The sequence below is a fragment of the Anthonomus grandis genome, chromosome 9, assembly GCF_022605725.1.
Source record: "Anthonomus grandis grandis chromosome 9, icAntGran1.3, whole genome shotgun sequence".
NCBI lineage: Eukaryota > Metazoa > Arthropoda > Insecta > Coleoptera > Curculionidae > Anthonomus > Anthonomus grandis.
In genome coordinates this window covers 11,461,899-11,485,020 of record NC_065554.1, presented here as the reverse complement: position 1 = coordinate 11,485,020, position 23,122 = coordinate 11,461,899, and the positions used below count along the sequence as shown (strand labels likewise).

The window sequence follows — 23,122 nt, the reverse complement described above, 5'->3', positions numbered from 1 at the left end:
TCGTAATTTGACTTTTAAATTAAGTTTTATACTAAAATAAGCAATTTTACTAAAAGATTTTATCATAATAAGTGGGTTTTGACAAAAGTTACTAAACTATAGAAAACCGCAACTGCTATTGCTACGTATGACCTGAGAAGAATTTTTAAATTAAGCTCATACCTGAACTAATGGTGGTTTATCTTTGCAGCAGACTTTATCCAGTAGATCCACCTTCTTTAGAGAATGTTGCGCATGACTCCTAGTGGCAACACTAACAGCGCCAATAAAATAATATTGGATCGTTAAGTAGGGCCCAGGAGGAAAACAGCATATCTGCTTTAGCTGATATTTAAATAGAAACTCAATTTTTTATATTCGCTAACTAATTTAGATCTAAAAAAATCTTTAAGCAATATCTGAAACTTTTTTAAAAAAAGGCACATTCATTCATTCATTCATTCACTATATTCACAACTAGTAACGTAATCCTGAAATTTGTCTTATTACCACGTAGATATTATTACTTTTCATTTAATAAATATCGATTAAATGCCCGATATAAATGAAAGATTTCCAATGATAGGAATATTCAAGTAGTTATACACATTTGAATAAACGATAAGCAAAAAACAGCTGCATATCAGCAACGTAAACGCGAATAATTCTATTTGCCGACATAATCCATTTAGAGATAAAATCCTAAGTGTCTACTTCGGTTTTCCACATATGTACTAGATGTATAAAAGCGCACCAACAATGTTTAATTTTCGCCTAAATTAGGCCTTGAACGGTTGTCATACTTAATTTTTTTATTGTGGTCGTTCATTGGGTTTTATTTGGTTAAGTAAGGAAGTTTTCGTAAAAATAAGCATTAGATGTTAATTTTGTTTATTGGCAAGTGGTTTCATTGGAAAAGTATCTACATATAAAGTGTTTGTTACTTTACTTTGTTTTTATTCGGATCAACTTTTGTACAACTTACATTAGAGAAAATGTATATTGTGTGGGTGCCACTAATGGGATTGAGCCTTATGTTGGGAATAACTGCATTTACCAGGTAATATTTTGTTTGTGATTTTATTTGTGTGAATGTAAAGGCAATAGTGAAAAAATATTTAATTTTTAATAAATAGATACATAAATGGTAGTTGCTTTAAGTATAAAAACTAGATCTAGAAAAAATAATATAATAATGCTATCGTTGCATATTTCATTTTTTACTCTTTTAATTTTGCAAATCTATAAAACCGAGTGATTTTTAAAGGTGGCTCCTCTATAGCGTTTTGATTTTTTTTTAATATAAAAGAATGAAATTTGGCAAAATGAAATGCATAGGTCGTAGAAGTTATTACATTAATAGAGACATTCAATGTTATTTTTAAATAGGACTTCTTGCATTCTTTATGTGAATATATTGTATAAATATACAATGTGGTGACTTTAACTGGAATAAATTCAGTTAAAACTAATCAAATTTTATCTCGCAAAATTCCTGAGACCCGTCGATTTTTGTTTATTTTTTTTCACATTTCAAGATAGTTTTTGTATTTTTTCACCTACAGGGGGAGTCCAAATTAACCCCAACTTTTTTTTTCAAATGGAAAGCCACTTTTTTTAAACTCTCATTGAAAAGAGCCCTTTTTCTTGATTAAATTGGCCTATTTACTTTTGTGATTATCTAAAGGAGAAATACGAAAAAAAATAAAAACCATTAAATTATTAAAAGTTGCGTTTAATGTATAAGATGCTCAAAATGAGCACCATTTACTTGTTGGCAAAGCCCAAGACGATAATAAAATTCGTTTCTGACATTTTCTAACACTTCTGGAGATATTTGTCAGATTTCTTGCCTAATACGTTCTTTGAGTTCGTCTAGGTTTCCTGGTTTGCTCATATAAATTTGACTTTGCAAATGTCCCCATAGAAAAAAATCAAGTGGGGGGTGAGATCGGGAGAACGTGCCGGCCACTCGATTGCACCCCTTCTACCAATCCATCTGTTTGGAAAATTGTCATCTAAATACTGGCGTACATTACGGGCATAATGTGGGGGAGCACCATTTTGTTGCATCCAGATTTTTTCATCATACAAATCTGGATCGAACTGACTCGGATATAAGGCACGTAAGACTGGAACTAGTTCATGTTCAAGAAATTCTAGATATCTTTCCCCAGTTAAAGTATCATTGAAGAATATGGGCCCTATAACTTGCCTGCCAACTATGCCAGCCCAAATATTAGTTTTATGGGGATATTGTGTATTAGTTTCCCTTACCCAGTGTGGGTTCTCGTCAGACCAGTAGACAGTTCTGCTTATTAACATGGCCATTTAGGGTGAATGTAGCCTCATCAGAAAAAAGGATCCACTCCGAAGATATGCGATTTTCGTCAATGGCGTTCATCATCAATTCACAGAACTGAACTCTGCGATCTGAATCGTCTTCCAATAACTCTTGAACGGGTTGCATTTTATGCGGGTCGTTTGTTTGCACTTTTTAAAATTTTTAGCACAGATTTATGATGAATAGAGTTTTCGCGAGCTACTCTTCTGGCTGCAGTTACCGGATTTTCTTCCATCGCTAACAATACATTTAATTGGGTGTTTTCATCGATTTTAGAAGACCTTTGTCTTGAAACATCCCTCACGTGCCCAACTTCTCGAAATCTGCTTTCGATTTTACTAACCGTACCTTGGTTAATAGGTGGCAAATCTGGATATTTCTGCCTGAATAAGTGGACAACCTCTAGCTGAGTACGACTTCTGTCCCCATAACCAATCATCATTAAGATTTCAATCTTGTGGGATTCGGATAAATAAGGCATTTTTTCAATATAAGTTAACTTATTTAACAACTGGTTGAAATTCACTTGTAACAGTGACACTACAACAATGTCAGGAAATATCTCGATACCAATAAAATAAACACGCCAAAAATTTACCAACACAAAATATTTCGAGACTTTTAATAATTTAATGGTTTTTATTTTTTTTTTCGTATTTCTCCTTTAGATAATCACAAAAATAAATAGGGCAATTTAATCAGGAAAAAGAGCTCTTTTCAATGAGAGTTTAAAAAAAGTAGCTTTCCATTTGAAAAAAAAAATTTGGGTTAATTTGGACTCCCCCTGTAGGTGAAAAAATACAAAAACTATCTTGAAATGTGAAAAAAAATAAACAAAAATCGACGGGTCTCAGGAATTTTGAGAGATAAAATTTGATTAGTTTTAACTGAATTTATTCCAGTTAAAGTCACCATATTGTATATATATATAGATATATATTAGGAAGTGTTATTCTGACCATCTGACCATATTTGTAAAAAAAAATTTAATTATTTAAACGCCAATCTAACGTGCCATGATTTTGTTAAAATTTCAAAAAGATTGAAACTCAAATCTTTACACCTTTTCAAATGGAATGCGAGTGCTTCAATAAAAATTTGAAAAACATACTTTAAGTGAGCCTATTATTAAATAATTATATTTGTTACTGAAAATATAATTTTTCAGATAAGACTACAAAACAAACCAATTTAATACTAAAATAAATAATAAACAAAACTACTTTTTAATGGCCAAAGTTTACATTTGGTAAAGTCAAGATACAGTTTAATTTTTAACATCTTTTACTTATCCGTATTAACAAGATACAATTCATAATTCTTTAAATAGTGCTTGAAAAGCTCTAGGCTCGAAAATATTACACATATACAGAGTGTCTAGTATTTAGTATTACCTTCCTTCCTTCATTAAGGCTGTATTTTTAAAGCAAAACAATTTTTTTTTGTGTACCGAGGGTGGAAAAAGCATATACAAATACAGAGTGTTTACAAAATGCGTACCAGAAGAATTTTATGTTTTTTTTTTAAATGGCACATCCTATATAATAATAATAATAATAATAGTTCTTTATTTTTAACTATAATATTTGATATTTAATAATATTATAATATTTAAAATCAGATATTGATTCTGCGTCAAAATCCAAGCAATTTAATATATTACATGTTATACTTTAATTAAATAGTTTTTGAATTAGAAATAGTTAAAAACTTTTTTTTTCAATTTTAAGAGGCTATAGATCCATAACTATTCGTTATAGGATAAAATTATTTTTACATTTCTTTCTTAACTTTTTAAGGTAAAATGAGAATCCTGCAATCTCCTCCACTTATTTATTAAACATTTAGTTATTTAAAATTCCCTACATTTTTCGACACAGTGGTGTCCATCATCAGGGGATAAAAGGTTTAAAATTGGTATTGGATATACGCCCCAGGGTTTGATTCCATGCCAAAAGCACTCTACTTGTTATTATTTTTTTTTTTAATTTTATTATTTATTTATATTCTGTTGTTGACAAGGAGGGAACAGTATGCTAAAAAACAGTATTTTTTTAAGAATAATAACCAATAAAGGGCTTTTGACATGGAATCAAACCCTGGGGAGTATATGCAATACCAATTTTAAACCTTTTATCCGCTGATGATGGACACCACTGTGTCCGAAAGATGTAGGGAATTTTAAATAACTAAATGTTTAATAAATAAGTGGAGGGAGACTACAGGATTTTCATTTTACCTTAACCTACGACTCCACTGAACTATTTCTTCAATATTAACTTTTTAAGATCCATCTCATGACATAAAGTCCAAATTATACCCATTTGTAGTTACGTCATCCAGGTGAGAAAAAACGTATGGCGTAGATATTTTTGTCAATCAATATTAGGTTAGAGACTTTACCATCACCTTCAGAAATTAATAGTCTGCTATTTATTTTTGTACGTTCAGAAATTAACAAATGATTTATTTTAGCAGCATATTATTATATTTTTATATTCGTGTATATACTTTCATTCCCAAAAAATTAATAAAAATCTTGTAGTATTTATTGTATTAATAACAAACTTAATAATTAACAAATATTATTATAATTAATCATAAATAATGGGACATAAGCAACAAGTCCGAAACGGAATTGCACTTCAAATTGAGAATGTGATAGAGCGAGCCGCAGATGCAACAAAATTGAGCACAACAACGATGGCAAATATAAAGAAGAATGGGATAAAATCAGATCAGGATTACGCTGCTCATATATTTTCCAAGAAAAAGACCGCAAAAACCAAATCTACAACATATTTAAAAAGTAGAATTCGGCACGAGCAGTAGACGTAACAAAACCGAGCTTACAAAAATTGTGAATAATGGTATATTAATAATTTAACTCACTGGGAAAAATTTAAATACTGGCAATTTAATTTACTTGTTCATGAAAGAAATGCTGCTTGAAGGAATATGTTAACACATTAAAATGAAAATACCATTCCAAAAAATAAAACATACAAACTCAAGAAAAACACGCCATATTGCATTACCAAGTTAATGAAATTCCAACGATATGATTGAATACTTAAACGACGATCATAAAATAAAATTTTCTAAAACAAAAAAAGCTTAATCAATCTCGTCAGTATTATCAGAGTCAGAACTGAAATCAGAGATATTGTCTTCGTCATCGTCGTCTTCGTCAGTCGTAATCACAAGTGGCAGAATGTCATAGGCATCACACACTTGTATTGCCTCCCAAGCCTTTTCAATTACCTTTTCTGTATGAAAAATATATTTTTGCCAACGATCTATAGAAATTTCGTTTATTACCCTTTCCCATGTAGTCAGAACTTTTAAAGGTGACCCCTTAAAATTGGAAATATATTGATCATATTTTCGTTTACATTCCGACCATACCATTTCAATTGCATTAAACTGGCAATGATATGGTGGCAGTCGCAAAATTTTGTGTCCTAAAGGTTTAACATATTCATTAAGGAAGTACTTTTTTTCACTAGGGCAGTTTCTGCGTGCAATACTCCATATTTTATCTTTCACGGCTTTTTCTGGAAAGCCAATATTTTTTTTCTTCAACCATTCGGTCAGTCTCTGCTTTGTCCAAGATTTTCTCGGGATTTCTTCTAACAAACCAGAATGGTAACTTGCATTGTCCATGATAATAAATGACTTTGGGGGAAGATTTGGAACCAGCTGAGTTTTAAACCAGTTTTCGAAGTTTTTCCTGTTCATATTGTCATGATAATCTTCCGTCTTTAATCCACTCTTGAATATTAAATTTGCACCCTTGTTGAAGCCATCTTTGGTTCCGGCGTGGACCGCGATATAACGATGACCTTAAAAATAAAAGATAATTCAATTCTCTTCTTTTAGAAATCATTCTTCCAGAACATAAATTTAATATAATTAATAAATAATGTTCCATGCACATACGAGTAGTGTATGAAGTTAAATTCCCTCATATTGTCTTAGAGAGAAATTATATGAAACTATGAAACAGATGAAATTATGAAGTTAGAGAGCCCAAGGCATTACAAGGGCAATAGTTTTTATTCAAAAAAAATCTAAAAAGATAACCAGATAATTTTTACCTTCACTGTTTTCCTTGAATCCGTGTGCTTGGTGGCATCTTGCCAGCTACTATGAAATGATCCCTTGCTAAAAATCCACGTCTCGTCAATGAAAACTGGAGTAAAACCTTCCCGATCTACATTTGTATTTTTGATATACTGCCCTAAAAAATTGATTCTTTTATGAACAATATTTGGCAAGTCCATCAAATATTTTCTGTTATTTGATTTTTTCCACTTGAAGCCTATACTATTGATCCATCTTCTTAAGGAGTCAATGGAAAACTCAAAATATTCAACTTCTTCCCTGAACTTTTCTTTTATTGCTGCCAATATTACATATTCTTTTCTGGCGTACATAGAATAAATTGTGTCCCGAATTCTATGTTTCAAATATGTTGTAATTTTGGTTTTTGCTGTCTTTTGCTTGGAACATATACGGGCTGCGTAATCCTGATCTGATTTTATCCCATTCTTCTTTATATTTGCGATCGTTGTTGTGCTCAATTTTGTTGCATCTGCGGCTCGCTGTATCACATTCTCAATTTGAAGTGCAATTCCGTTTCGGACTTGTCCCTTTTCCAGTTGAAAGAAAGCCAATATATTTAAAATCATCAGCTGTGATCGTTCATTATACCTATTATATCTTTTTTTAGGCATTATCTAACACTTTTCGAAATAATTTTCAAGAACAAGTTGACAAACCAATATTTTTGATTGACAGTGACGGATATTTCACATAATCTAGTATATAAAAGATGAATAATCATCAGACACCAATTTTTTTCAAAAGTTTGTTGTCGCCGCTGTTTGGAATATGCTAAACAAAGATAAACAAAAATTACGTCATTACAAATGGGTATAATTTCGACTTTACATTTTAAGCCATGTAAACCATAAAATTTTCTTGACATTTTAAAGAAAAAGAAACAAGTGACAGAAGCATTTTTTTATTTTATTATACACATCTTGAAATGTTAAGATAGGAATGTAAATAATTTTATCCTTTGACAAGTAGTTATGGCTCTGTAGCCTTTGAAAGTTGAAAAAACCAAATTTCTATTGTAAAAATCAAATATTATATATTAAAAACTTCTATTGTTATGCTTTTTGTCCACATCCTGTATAAGTCAAAATAGTTTTAAAGTAGTAGCTCTTTTTATCTATTTTTTTTGCTTCAAAAATATAACCACAATGGAGGAAGGGAATGAACACTCTGTATACTAGACCTAACAGTGTTGGATTTTATATGCATTAGTAGTTTTTACCATATGTCTAGAATTTTCTTTTACAATTTATATTTTTTAGTACAATATTATACAGGGTGTCAGTTTAAAATGATATACAAGATATTGGAAACCGTTAAAGATACAGGGCGGACCAAATGAGGAAAAAGTCGAAATTAGTGAAAATTTAAAAATTAAGTACAACATAATCTAGGTCATGTTTTACATTTTCATATTCCTCTTTAGAAATGCTCTTCCACCATGTATCACATGTATAACATGTTCGGTTAAAATAAATAATTAAAATTAACAAAATTAAAGTTTAATGGTAGTAGGCTTTGCTATTTTTATTAATTATTACTTTAAATTATTATTGATTATAAAGCGAACACTGCAAACGAACAACTAACATTTTAGGAGTAAAGTAGGTATTCAAATAAGCCAGCGTTTTCTCGCACACACATCGTCTTATTACTGCTTCACAGGATTTTCTGGTAATTCTGTTAACAGCTTCTAGAACGGCATGTCTCAGCTCCTTTTCAATTTCGTATGACGTATAGTATACCACATTTTTGAGAAAACCTTATGTAGAAAAATCAAGCGGTGTTATGTTAGGAGATCTTGCAGGCCATCTTACTGGTTCCAGGCTGCCACTTAATGGGAAACTCCTCATTTAAGAGCGTCAACTTGTTGAAAATCAAAGTTTCGTAGGGTAGAGACTAAAAGGTGCTTCCGCTATGTTAGTTTGTACGAGAATTTAAGTACTTAATTAATAAAAAAGGCCCAATCACATGGGTACCCACAATACATAACCGGACATTAAATCCAAACCTAACTTGGCGAACTAGCCGTATATTGTCATCTGACCAATAAACGGTATTTTTACGATTAAATGGTCCACAGTGAAGTGAGTGTGTATGGTTCACATCTGACTGTGGCTTCAGATGTACGAAGAGTCTCAACCACACTTCGAATTCCAAATTGTCTTTATTTTCGTCTAAAAGTTTGTTTTTCTCTAACTTAGCAAAATTTCCGTAAGCTCCAAGGTTATCTTCTAGACGCGTAAACATAACTTTACCTTATAAGTAGTATTCTATATAGATATTTACTTTTAAAAAATTCTTCAGCTGCTGCTTCATTTTGATGACAGAGAATAAAACACTCCAACCTACCGTATTTTCCATAATTTGAAAAATTATACATTTTCAAACTGACAACAAATTGTACTTTGACTTTTGTAATTAAAACAGATGACGCAAATATCATTATGGGAAAATTAAAGAGAAATATCAAAACCTACTACCATAAAATCTTAAGTTTGTTAATTTTCATTATTTATCTTGACCGAACTTAAAAATGTTACATATGGTTGAACATCAGTGCTAAAGAAGAATTTGAAAATGCACAAATTCAATATGGCGCCTATAAAACAACAAAAATTATTGACTTTGGCCTCATTCAACATAGTGGGGCTAGATTTATTTTTACCTTATTATCAATTTCACCCTCAGTTTTCACCCTCACCCTAAAAATGTCGTGATTGTATCTTTTATAATAAAGGATTTTAAAAAACGCGCTGTTTTCTTTTTTCCCTGTATATCCGTTGCTTTTTCGAGTTCAAAGAAATAAATGAGATATTATTTATAGTAACTTAATTGCGCAACTTATTCTATTTTATTTGGTCCATCCACTTTAACGGTTTCCAATATCCCCATGTACATCATTTTAAACTGGAGACCCTGTCTGCGTTATTTACTTGTAAAATTGGATTATTTAAACCAATGTTAGCTCTTACGGCGAACTAATATATGTTCTGCTGTCAAAGTATTGAATATTGCTATTCACATTAGATTTTAGCGTGTTATTAGACATTTTATGTTTTTACATAAATTGTCTATATTGGCAAGCCTAACATAATCAAACGATATTTTAAAAACTTTATTGAATACTACCAACATTTATTTTTCCACATGTTCCCTATATGAGTAACAAGTATCGAAGTTGGAAGTGTGGTTTATTTTTTCGAAAAGATAATTTCTACATTTATAAAGAATTATTACTGTTGTTTTTTATGATATATTACTGATATGTTTGAACTGGTTCAATTGGTTGCCAATAATTAAGCCTACATATTGTGTACTCTGAACTTTCTAAAGTATTTGATTAGCTTTGATTGTTTCTTCAATGTTTCTTTTTTTTTGCTTGAATATTATAAAGTTGGTTTTTTTGAAAATTTATTTTTAATTTGTTATAAAAGAACCAGTTCAGTTGTTGTTCCAGAAGTTGTCCGGGCTGTTATTTGTATGAAAGTTTTTTTCCAGAAAATTGAGGCAAACCTTGTAAGTAAACAAAACCTAGAATTTATTATTATAGGCGACCGTAACATTCCGATTTATGTAAGCCCTATGTTGTGCAGTGACTGTTTAAATGCTCTCAAGTCATTTATTTCTTTTAACAATTTATTCCAGGTAAACCAAATCAGAAACAGTAATGGTGTACTTTTGGATCTTGTTATTGCATTTTTTTATGATGTTGGGGATGATGGCATTGATTCTCCCCTTCCGTGTTTAGGTGTTTTCCTTAAAGATAAACAACCTCCTAGACATCGCAAGGTTACCTCAACTACCAAATTCAACTTTAGAAAGGCAAGAAAATCAACAAAATCCAGCTTTTTCTACTCAAAATCATTCCACAAGAGCTTCTTTTAAAACTAAAATTCAAGCTGCCTACACCAACTAGTTAAGAGACGTGGAATCTGCGTTATGAACAAAGCACAGAATGTTTTCGTCCTTTGTGAAGTCTTTGAGAGCTTCGGCGGATATCACGACAGGATTTATTCAGATTCTCAAGAGTTTGCAGGGGTTCGCGAATTTCTTTAAGTTCGTGTATATTAATGATAACGATTTACCGTGCTTGTCTTTTAAACCCATTTTTTTATGGTTTACTGGTCTCTGATGATGAGCTAATAAAGGCCATCAACAAAATTAAAAGGAACAAGGCTATTGGTCCAGATGCCATTCCAGCTTATGTATTGAAGGGTTTTTGTGATCATTTGTTGAAGCCACTAGGATATCTTTTTAATATTATTCTCCAAACTTCCACTTATATAGATAGTAATTTACCAAAATAATTCATATATACAAATCTGGCTCTAGATATGCAATTAAGAACCATCGCCCAATTACTACTATGAACTCTATTTCTAAAGTCTTGGAATTGATTATCTTTAAGCGCCTATTTGGTGAAATACCTGGTCGCATTACTTCATGTCAACATGGGTTCTTGCACAAAAAATTAACGTTGACTAATCTTACCTCATTCTGTCAATATGGAAAATCCAAGGTTGATGTTTTGGAGAAAGCATTTGATAGAGTGAGACAGTGTACAATCCTGAAATCTTTGTCAAACTAAGACGTATCTCTTCTATTATTTGGCTAATTCAGTCATATTTCAGTTGCAGATTTAAATATGTTAAAGTTAAAGGTTCCAAGTCAGTAAGGTACTTTTGGTGTTCTATAGAGCTCCAATCTTGAACCACTCTTGTCTTTGGCATCTTGCAATATTAAAAATGCAAGGGCATTATTGTTTATCGACGATTACAAGTGTTTCCTTCAGGTTCAGTCAGAGAATGATTGTCAGGCATTTCAGGATGAATTTTGCGATGTTACCAGCTGGTGCGAATTAAAAAGCTTTAAATTACATTCAGTAAGTTTGCTTGTATGTCATTCACCCTAAATAGTAATCCCATAATTTTTAATTACACCTTAATCGGCAAACAACTTCAAGAGTAGCCCAACAGAGGGATCTAGGAGTAATTTTTGACCCGACCCTTTCATTTTCTAAACACATTTTATCTAAAGTACAAAATGTCCAAAAAATTTCTGGATTTATTGTTAGAACCACCAAGGAACTACGTGTTGAAGTGAGTTTCCATCTTTTTGATAGCTTAGATTTGCCAATCTTGGAATATGGATTATTTGGTCCCCTTAGTGCAGTATCTGGGTGGCAATGGTTAAAGGCGTTCAAAGGAGGTTTTTGAAGTGCATGTATTTTAGGAAATTTGTTTGATTGATTATTTGTTGCAGGTTTCAAAGCAAATTGTGCCCTCTTTTCAAAAAATAAAATCGATTGTCTTGAGATTCTTAGTCAGTTACCTTTGGCTTTAAACAAAACTAACACCCGCCATCCATTAGTATTCTATCTGGCTTATCTACGAACTTTTTTGTATTTCCTTTTATTATTTATTTTAGTACTTCTATGGTATGTTAAGTTGTGTAAGTGGCCTTGTAGCTGTTGATACTTGTAACAAATAAATAGCTAAATAACTGCAATCCTACATTTACTATTCTGGTTAAGTCAAAGACTGAAAACATGAAAAGAGTAAGTACAACAAAGGTCTAAAAACAGTACCTGGGGTATACCAAACTCGTTAAAGAATAGCTCACTATGGACATTCTGTAGCGCAACTTATTGCCTTTTCCTTAATAAGTACAACTTAATAAACTTTTCTATAATTCCCTTTAAACCCATACATTAATGTTTACGTAACAATATATCTGCTTATGTTCTGCAGGACCACAAACACTGCCACAACTAACAATTTTTTTTATCTAGGACTCTCGATTTCTGCTAAGTGGAACTGTTTTTAGCAAAGAATGAACCAATCAACTTTTTAACAAAATTTGTGATTATTCTTTTAATAACATTTTGTCATATTTTTGAAAATGCATTTAGGACCGTTATTTATCTGCACTATGACATCAAGAACTGCGTATACCAAATCCCTTGTGACTATAAAAGAACATCGAAAGTGGACTCGAACAGGAGAGGATTCCAGATAGGGAATAGCAGAATACGTTTGATCCAATTGCCAAAAGATACATTGGACATAGGCAAAGATATTGTGCAAGGAGCAACGTTTAAAGAATAGAAGATTTCTAAAAGCAACTTATACCCCTAAAAACCAATAAATCTTTAGCCAGCCCAGTGTTAATATTTTCAACATCTGGAGACCCCTACTATTGGGACACTGCAAGATCTAATACACTTCACATATGACCAGACGCAGATACTTCTAGTATACTATAAGCCTGTAGAATAGTTGGTGTGGTTAGTTTACGCATGCAAAAACTGATCTTGTCACACGGTGACAAGATCAGTCAAACTTTGTGTTTACATTCGGCATTTATGAAGTTCTCTGTTTTTTCTTTAGTTTTTGGTTGAAAAAGGAAAAAGGTCTCATTTGAGTGTATTTGTGAGCTGTTACAATGATAAAAACTTGTACTGTTTGCCGCACCATAAAAAAAGGTGATTCAAGCCGGTTTTTTTCGCAAATAAATACCGATACTGTCATAATACTGTCAGCATAAACGTAGAATAATAAAAATGTATAAAAAAATCTATATTAATTATAAAATATTAAATTTCCATAAAAATGCTTTTTATTAGCATAATCTATAATAATTTAAAGCATAATCTATTATTAATAAATATTTATGGTCTAAATATTTTTTGACGACGCCACTACTAAAGATTTCTTGTGTCGGTGGAGTCAATAATGTGATCAAGCAGTGTTGCGATGTTGTTGCCTTTATCTCTAATATAGGGACGTTTTCTTATACGTTCATTTAACTTTGAATATTGACTTCTTTATAGAGTATCATATCATATTTTATGAAAGAAAATGCTTCATATTTTATTAAAGAGGAACAGTAGAACTGTTTTGTGCCTGTCAAAATAAGTGACTAATTTTTATGATATTATGAAGTGTTTTTTTTGCCATTTCTACAAATCATTTGGGATCATTGCATCAAAGATGTTGCAAGCAAACACACTGGCCATAGTTCCATGACAATGCTAATTCCAGCCTTTTAATGTTCTAAGATCTAATAATATAATAACTGTCTGTATTCATTTACTTTATGCATTTTTTCTATTTCAGAATAAGGTCTCATACAGAAATACACGATGCAGAAAAATTTTCTGAAATGCTGAGGAAAAAGTTTAAGGGGCACGAAAAATCACTATCATCGAAATGAGTTATTTAACCATATTGTAAAATTGCTAGATACGCTGACTCTGTTAAACTGCATGTGCTCGACTGAAAATCCGCTGTGAATAGACCCGTCTTAAATTAACTGGAATTATTTAGAACACTTGTACAACTGCCTGATAGTAGCTTCTGTGATAATAAAATATGCAATATATACTTTATTGTTCTATGACATTTAGTTTCATTAATAATATAGCTTTGTTAACTTAAGTCAGAACCCATATACAAACCGAAAAAGGGTAAGTTTTTAATAATTAGTTATAGATTTTTTTTGTAAGTATAATGAAGTGCAAGTATAATGAATGAAAAGGTTTTTTTTACAACCTTAATTATGTCTAGCATATTAGCAACTTTACTTACTAATAAATATATCTTAACGCTTTCCAGATTAGTGATTCCAATTGGGGAATATTTTTACAGCAGAACTCTGCAAAATAAAACATGAAATCATCGGCAATACATTACAGATGGCGATACGCACGCCAGCATGCGTGAAATATGGAGTGACATTTGGATTTTTAGGTCAGATTTCCATGTTTACCATAGACATATAAATAAGGATTATTTATATGTCTATGATGTTTACAGTGCTGAGTGTAAAACCGTTGTTTTTCTGGGAACAAAATTAAGGTTTTGTTTTGTGGGTTCCTAATAAATGTAAATAACAAATTGGTGACAATTTGTACTTAAAAAGTTGTGATTCCAAATGGCATCAGTGGGCATAACGTAAGTATATTATTGATTTCGTTTGGCGTCAATGGGCATTTACTAACTGAAATGTTAGAGTAAATTAAATAATATTATTTAGTATATGCATTTTTATTAAATTTTGAACGTCAGAAACCAACCGTAAGATTATGTGAACAAGAAGAGAAAAACCTTCTATTGTTATTGGAAGGGGATCAGCCAGAGAAGCCAGTTATTGAAGGTGTAAGCTACATCGAAGAAGGCAATTTTCATGAACGAGCGCGAATTCGCTTGCAGCAGGAATATGATCCGCATTCTGCAAAACCTACTCGGTTTTATCTAATTCAAATCTAGAGGTAGAGCACAACAAAAATTCTGATGAAGGCGAATCGCAATAGCGAAGTGTAAGAAGAGTTTGACTCTGAAAACGATTTACCCCTTATTATGTTTCAAAACCAAAATTCTTCATCTACTTCTCCAAAATGGATAAAACAAGACCTTTATTTCATAAATCCAATATATTATTCACGAATAACAAGGATAATAATTTAACCCCTCTTTCATATTTTAAATTGTTTTCTGATGACAGTTTAATCCATTATATTACTGATCAAACAAATTTGTATTCGACATAAAAGTACATGCACAAAATCTCTTAATTTTCAGGAAAAAACAGATGCTCAGTTACCGTATATATTGGGTTCAAAAAACTCGATATTCTCCTATTGCTGAAATATTATGTCAAGAAATATATTAGACTTGTGGAAACGTTACGTAAAAACTTAAATTATAAAGTTTTTAGATATAATTGGTTCACATCCTATAAATTGCTGCGTGAACTAAAGAAGTTGGAAATACTTGCTTCTGAAACTGCAAGAATTGCAAGACTGCTTGGATGTCAATTGAAAGGTGATTCAGAATTGAAAAAAAGGGTCGTGGCTCATTTGATTTTTATACTGACGAGAGTGAGAATATCTTTGCCGTCAAATGGTTTGCCAATAAAGCAGTGTGTGTTTCTTCTTCTACAGGACTTAGACTTCAGCCTTTACAAAATATAAAGAGATGGTTTTCATTGAAAAAAAAGTTGATTTGAATGATATGTTCGTTGTACCGAATGAAAATTGGTATTAGACGTTATTATTTAAGAATGATTGTTAATGCGTGGCTTTTGCATAGAAGAGATGATGGATTTTCCTACTGATCAGAACACATAGACCTACAACAAAGATACAGAAAATGCATCAAATTGGACAGACGAGTCTCTTGCATAAAATGCAAAATGTCTTTATGTTTGCCAAGAGATATAAATTGTTTTATGACCATCCATAATAAGTAGCTTAACTCAAATCTAAATCTCTTATTTGTTAAAAAAGTTCAAAATAAAATAATATAAATTCTTATATACAGGGTGCCCCAAATTCGAGCCTCACTATTGGGATCTCATAAACTAGAAGAGATACAAGGTCGGTTAAATTGAGGCAAAGTTGCACAATTTGGTGCTCATTAAAACACCCTTTTGGAATTTAAAAATTCCTAATACTATCGAAGATATTTGGAAAAAACCAAATATTCGCGATTTCATTTATATTTTTTTACGACTCTGTTTGAATAGATATAACAAAATAAATTACTCATTCTCATTGCTACTTTCTCTATTTTACAAATTGGTAAGGTGAGATTTTCAAACCGATGTTTTGTATTTGAGCTGTCATCATCAAGTTTGTTTTTTTAAATACAGCCCTGGATTTTTTATTACGGATTTTAAAAGCCCCTTATGTTCCTAAACCAATGATGTATTGCATTTATTTATAAATTTTATATTAATGGATATTAATATAAAATTATTAATAGAGTCGTAAAAAAATAAAAATGAAATCACGAATATTCGGTTTTTTCCAACTAGCTTCGGAAGTTTTCGTAATTTTTGAAATTTCAAAAGAGCGTTTTAATGAGCACCAAATTGCGCAACTTTGCCTTTATTTAACCGACCTCGTATCTCTTCTAGTTTACGAGATCTCAATGGTAAGTCTCGAATTTGGGACACCCTGTAAATATGATGCTGATTCTAAATCAAATGAGTTATCCTTTTTTCGTAAAAAAAACACACAAAATCTATTTTTATTTTATTAAAAAAAACACAAAAAATGTCTGGAAAAAAATTAATATGGGCTTGAAATCGCGAATTTAAACAGACTGTTGATCTGAATTGACAGAACGGTAAATATAAGGTAATTTTTATATTTTTTTTTATATGATACCAGATACAAGTGCAACAGAAAACTGGGTTTCTAGATATCGGCATAGCTGTATTTTCTTAAACTAAAGCTTTTAAGTCAATTTAAAAAAAAATCTAAACTAATTACATCGCTAAGCTTATAATTATGAATTGGTTTAACAACTTAGGTTTTTTTTCTTTCAGGTTTGGGTGGCCACTGGCAAAAATACTTTTTTGTGCCTATGGGATCTAAAGATCCAGACTAAGTATGAGATTTCTGTCTACAGACACTATTGGTAATGGCATCGGTACAAAGATTCTATTTTACTAATACATAAAATGAAGATAATCCATTTTGGATTCTCTTCCCAGCATAAACTCTCCCACGAACCACTTTGTCTCTTAATTTTTTAAATTCGTTTCCAAAATATTAAATTAATAAATTCTATCTCAGTCTATATGGTTCTATTAATCTATATTGGATTGAGTAAGTATTTCTAGCAGGCATTCTCACACAACACCACTACATCATAGTTCCTGTAAAAATCAACATCAAACTTTCAGAGGTGATTTTCGAGTTTTCTTGGAGTGAGCAAAAAGCGGCATTAACCGTAAAATGTCTTTTTTTACCTATTATTGTTTTTTCACCTAATTGACTTGAATGAAGGAATTGAAAGAACTGCGTTTTTTGTTGTCGAATCACTAATAACGTCATGTTGTCATGGTGAAAGCCTATTCCTGGCTCACCTATAGGTCAATTATAAATTCTCTTTCAAACTCATTTTTAATTGATCATAGTCTTTGCACTTTACTTACCAACTTTTTAATCGCTTTTTAATCAACAACAATTTCTAATACTAAATCTCTAATTTAACTTACCTAAAATAGCTCGTAAATGACCCTCGAGCGTCTGCAAAATAGTACTTTTGATTTCCTTGACAGTTTTTCCCAAAAACTGTTCGCTGGCAGTGTGTAGCAGTTCGTCGGCTTTCATGATCTTGCACTGAGCCACTCCGGTGACACTGAGAGGCACACCTTGGGCTGTCTCTACACTTTCGCACTGCGGATTCAAAGTCATAACTTCCAAGGAAAGTCTTTGGACGTCTGTGACCAACCACCATGCCCACGACCATCCTCCGACGGTGGTTACACGTTTTGTGGATCCACAACATCCTCCTGTATAGAACACATTAATTAGAACAAGAACATTTTTAAAGATTATCTGTTTATTTAAATCACCTATAGAATAAATCCGACTATCGAGTGAAAAGAACAACAACACAATACTAGAAGGACAAAATTAAAAAGGAAAAAAAGAAGACCTTAAAAAACAAACTGAAAGAATCTAAATTAAATAAACTCTTGGCCTGATAACACTTAAATATATCACACTGAATCTGAATCATTGTACATGCTTTTCAAAAAGGAGAAAAATCTGTCGATGCACAACATTTTTAAAACGCTTGTGTCTTGGTCATGCAACATTAAAACTTACAAGAGGGTTTCGAGTGGATAGACGAGCAGCATATAAGTTTACAAGGCACAAAATCTTTGGTGAGTAAAAGTTGAAAAAGTAGTCTATTGACTTTTGAATTATTATATACATTAGTATATAGTAATTAGGAATTTTCTAATCTTTTACTTTCTTAAAAAAATTTTATATCTATGAACCAACTGATTAAATGCAGAAGCCTATCTCTGGGTATACTTGTCGGCATTTAGATCAAAGAAATTTTCGTTGAATACTTTCAAGCTCTTGAATATGATTTTGACAGTATACTGACCACACCTGACAATAATATTCTAAGATTGATAAAATGTATGCAGTAGTACAGAAGTTTGCCTAATGCCAGGCATGTTATCAAAAATTTGAAAATTTCTGATGAAAAGATATTGGTAGGGATCTTTTATTATGTAGTTATAGTTAAAGTTTTTCTTCAAGGAATCCTAAAATTTCATGTTAAAAAGCGTTTAATTATCACTTGCAATGACCGCCATATTTATATTCCATGCAACCTTCAGAACTGTTCGAGTCCTGCATATTCCAGCAAACTTTTTGCCAAATTGAAATTTTATTTCAGTAGAACAGCATGGATTTATTCAAAGAAGATCACGTAGCCCTATTATCCCTATAAGTTTTTCTGGCAAAATATCTGCACAACTCTGAACCGATTCAAATTGTTTTTTTAGATATATTGTTTAACACTGTAAAATTATTTAGATTGTAGCGTTCCTTGATTTATTTTTAGGAGGTAGCGTAGCGTGTTTACTGCGCCTTAGGGTGATTCTTTAGATGAATTGAGTAAAGGCCATTCTTGCCGATCCCAAGCCCGGATAAAGAAAAAGGGTTAACCATAGGCATAACATCCCTATCTTGTAAAAAAGACACAGTTATGAAAACCAATGGTTTTCCTAACAGTGATCCTAACATATGATCGATTTTCCTCGGACAAGGACGGACGAAAGACGACGATCATGGCTATGTAAAAATGATATGAGTATTGGAATCCTGAATGTACTAAGCTGGTGCAGCCTAGGAGCAGCGTAAAAACAATAGAACAGCTAAAGAAAATCATTATGGATATCACGGCAACACATGACACCAAAAGCTCAGAAAATCTGTTGTACTTTATTTTATAGCGGAATTCGGAACCAACACCACAAATTTGGAACTGGTTTTATCGTACAAGAAGAATTTATAGGATCTGTTGTCGAGTCTAAACCTGTTAAAGAGCCGATTTGTCAAGTAAGATTTGCAAGCAAGTGGTATAACTAACAGATGATACATGCCCCAACTGAAGAAAAAGATGACATAAGTAAGGAAGCCTGCCGTGATGAATTGGAAAGAACTTTATACCGAATACCCAAACAAGGCATGATAATGATACTTCAACGCTAAAGTAAAAAAAGAGGAGGCCTTTGCACCAGTAATTGGCAAACATAGCCTACATGAGTACTGCAACGTTAACGGAATCCGACTAGTAGACATGGTAGCATAGAAACAACGTAATGATCAAATCAACAATTTTTAAACACAAAAACATTCTTGGGTATCAAACGATGGATTAACAAAGAAACAAATTGACCATGTCCCAATCATTGCAAGATACGGCAGCAATATAATCAATGTAAGAAGCCTCAGAGGTGTGAATGCAGATAGTGACAATTTTTTGGTTAGAGCTAAAGTACGAGCAAGAATATCTAGCCAAAAGTATAGGAAAACAGTCCAGACCCCTACATGGAATACTGGAACATTTAAAGATGAAAGCAAGAAACGAGAATACCAGAGGAGTTTAACAGCACACCTTGAGTCAACATCCAGACAGGAAGAGAATGTTGAGAAAACATGGGAGAACCTTAGATCAGTAATTGCAAATACGCAAATGATAATAGGAAAAAAAGGGCTAAAAGGAAGTGGTTTAACAAACGATAATAGGAAAGAAAAGGGCTAAAAGGAAGTAGTTCAACAAGGAGTGGGCAAGAAAACAGAAAATATGGCCTGACCTGAGATGCTGCAAAACCCAAACAACATAATAGGGAAAATTACAAACAAGAACAACAGCACGGAGAAAATTTAGAGAAAAACGCACAAAAAATGTTAGAATATGTAGAAGCAAGTCGAACAAATAACCAAATTATGAAATTTTTTCAAGAAGCCAGAAGCATTAAAGGAGACTTCAGATCGAGAACTGACATATTTCTTAAAATAGATAACGGTAAGAAACTGGTATAATAGCAAATAATAGCGAGGTGATGGAGGTGTGGAAAGTTACTTTGACTAATTACTAAATGTACAGCAGGACCAAAAGAGAGATAAGGTCACCTACTATATCGCAGATCCACTGGTCGAAGAGCCAACTCTTAAAGAGGTAACGAAGGCGATCAGCAGGTTGAAGAATATCAAAGCATTGGGTAGTGACACAAAATCAGCAGAGCGTCTCAAATATGGTGAAGAAGCTTTTCTCAAACTGCCTAACTCTCGTAGTCCAGGTTTTGAAGGAAGAGAAAATAGCGAGTAAATGAGAATGTGTCATCGTGCGCCTACACAAAAAAAGAGTGACACTTGTAATCCTCCAACTATCGAGGAATATCATTAATAAACACTGCATGTAAGGTTTGGTCGCTAGTACTACTCAAAAGACTAACTTGCTAGATATAGCCCTTCTTCAGCATCAGCTAGGTGACTACCAATGTATGTTCAAAAAAAGCGATCAGATCTTTATAATCCGTCATTTAATAGCAAAATTCTAGGAATACGACGATCAAATTCTACATCAACTCCTTATCGCTTTTAAACAAGCATATGACAACGACCTGAGGACGGAGCTGCGGAATGCTATGGTAGAACTAGGAACCCCGAATAAACTTTCAGGTTAATGAATATCAGCATGGAAGGTTTCCAAGTGCAGTACGGATCGGAGGGAAGCTTTCAACCTTTTTACTATAAATAATGACCTAAACCAGGTAACCTGCAGGAGAAAATATAGAGCTACAAATAAATCAGAGTAAAACCAAGTACGTGACCACATGAAAAACTGAGCGTAGGGGCCGGATAGGATAAGATGGACCAATACAACTTCAAAAGAGTCCCTAAATTTCAATATCTGGGTGCCTCTATAAAAAAAAAATAAATTTCAGAAATTAACATTGAAATACAAAGTGCCAATCGCAGCTGTTTTGCATCACAGGAAATAATAAAATCCAAAAATATATCTTGGACGACTAAAATAAGACTATACCACTTCACTATACGACCGATTATAATTACGCCTGAACCATGACTGAAAAGAAACAGAACAGACTAAAAAATGCAGAGAGAAACACGGGATGAAACTACGCAACAATACCGTAATAGAAAAACCTGGAAAATAGAAGAACTATATGAACGGGATATAATAAAAACAACTAAAGTCGAAAGACTGAGATGGCCAGGGCACGTTTTCCTTCATCAATGTTAATACATTAGTATGAGCAGGCTACGATCGGTAGAAAACCATTAGGAAGACCACGACTACGGTGGAGGGACAACATAGATTTTTTGAACTCTAAATATCGCGAAAGCTGAAAAGCTAATGATGGACGGAGTTGAGTGAAGGAAAATTGTTGACTCGGCCAAGACACACCCTGGGTTATAAGAGCTACAGAGAGAAAGAGTATCGTGTTAGGGACAGAAAATTGAACCTCAGAATTTAAAACTGGATATCTCAAAGCATCAAAACGTCTCGCTTATATTAACGCACTATCTCTTCTTCAATGACTATTATGTTAAAATTTAGAAATGTTACGAAAACCTCTAAACTAGTTGGTCTAACTACTGGTAGCATGGTATTATTCGGAAATCATATCTTTAAGATAATAAGAATATTTAAACTCCTTTTGTTTTTAAACGTAAGAACCTACATTTGTTGTGGTATATATACATATCACTAGAATTTTTATATAATTTGTATGCAGTATCTGTCTGTTTAGATAACCAAATGAATTATGGTATAAACTATGGCCAATAGAAGGTTGACACCATAAACCATAGAAGAATTCTCTTCACGTATCGAAACTATCAAATATATATATAGCAACAGCTTTCAGCTCATATTTGCTATAGCTTATTCATAACGATCAAATTAGATTTCTGTTTAGGATTGTTTTAAGTAGACAAACAATATGAAAAAAACTACACACCCTATCGAGGTGGCTATCCCAAACCCTACCCTAGTAACCTACTACGGAATCATGCCCAAAAAATTTTAAAAATATCGTGACCTAGAAGCATACCTACAGAGACAATGGCAAATGAACGCATCAATTGTAATTTAAGATCGATATTCAGATCTTAAATACTAAGATTATTAAGATCGGTCGGCAAACCAAGAATCAAGAAGATAAATAGATTTTAAAGAAGAAATCCTTTTAGCCTTTGAACTACTGTATGAGCATGTGGGTTCCATCTAACCAAATTGTCAATTTCGTTAGATGGAACCCACAAAAATTCAAATATTCGTTTCGGCATTTGTAATATTTTGGAAAAAAATCGTGAAAATGGCACATAGCTGACCTTTTCAATATCTAATCAGTTGCGGCTCGTCTGTCTAAATTTTCTCATAATTGTTTTAAGTTTTAAGGATTAAGTTGGATGTGGGGTCAAGTAAAATCTTAGCCGTTTAAATATTTTTCTCTTTATTTCTAACTTTTCGGCCTATATTAGCCCTTTTTCAGCAAGAACAGAAAAATTTAAGACTTTTCATTTGACAGTATAAAGTAGAACATTGGTATATCTTTTGATGATTCCATATAGTGTCTAGTTTTTGAGGATATATTATATCGAAGTACTGGTGTGCAAGTAACAAGATGCTTCGTCTAATAATAGCTTCAGTGCGATAATATTAATTTTTTTGCGACTATTACGAAATGAGTTACTTATTATATTGGGTATTACGTCACATATAGCAAAAATCAATTTAGAAATTTTTATCTCACACGCTCAACAATTGAAAAGAAGAAGAAAATAGACTTATTCACGTATTTAAAAGAAATATGAACTTA

General features: G+C 32.3%; 1 protein-coding gene and 1 long non-coding RNA gene across 2 annotated transcripts in view; one reads left to right on the top strand and one right to left on the bottom strand.

Annotated features, from left to right (window-relative positions):
• LOC126740428 (flotillin-2) overlaps nt 1-23,122 on the bottom strand; it is a 512,088-nt gene that overhangs the window by 93,353 nt on the left and 395,613 nt on the right. The window contains exon 2 of the mRNA XM_050446453.1: nt 17,462-17,758. Within this exon, the coding sequence (XP_050302410.1) occupies nt 17,462-17,758 (297 nt within the window). The remainder of the gene's footprint in view (nt 1-17,461; nt 17,759-23,122) is intronic.
• On the top strand, nt 621-13,849 carry LOC126740429 (uncharacterized). Its single transcript, XR_007661904.1, has 2 exons — nt 621-1,039; nt 13,570-13,849. It is a non-coding gene; the product is annotated as an uncharacterized LOC126740429 (long non-coding RNA).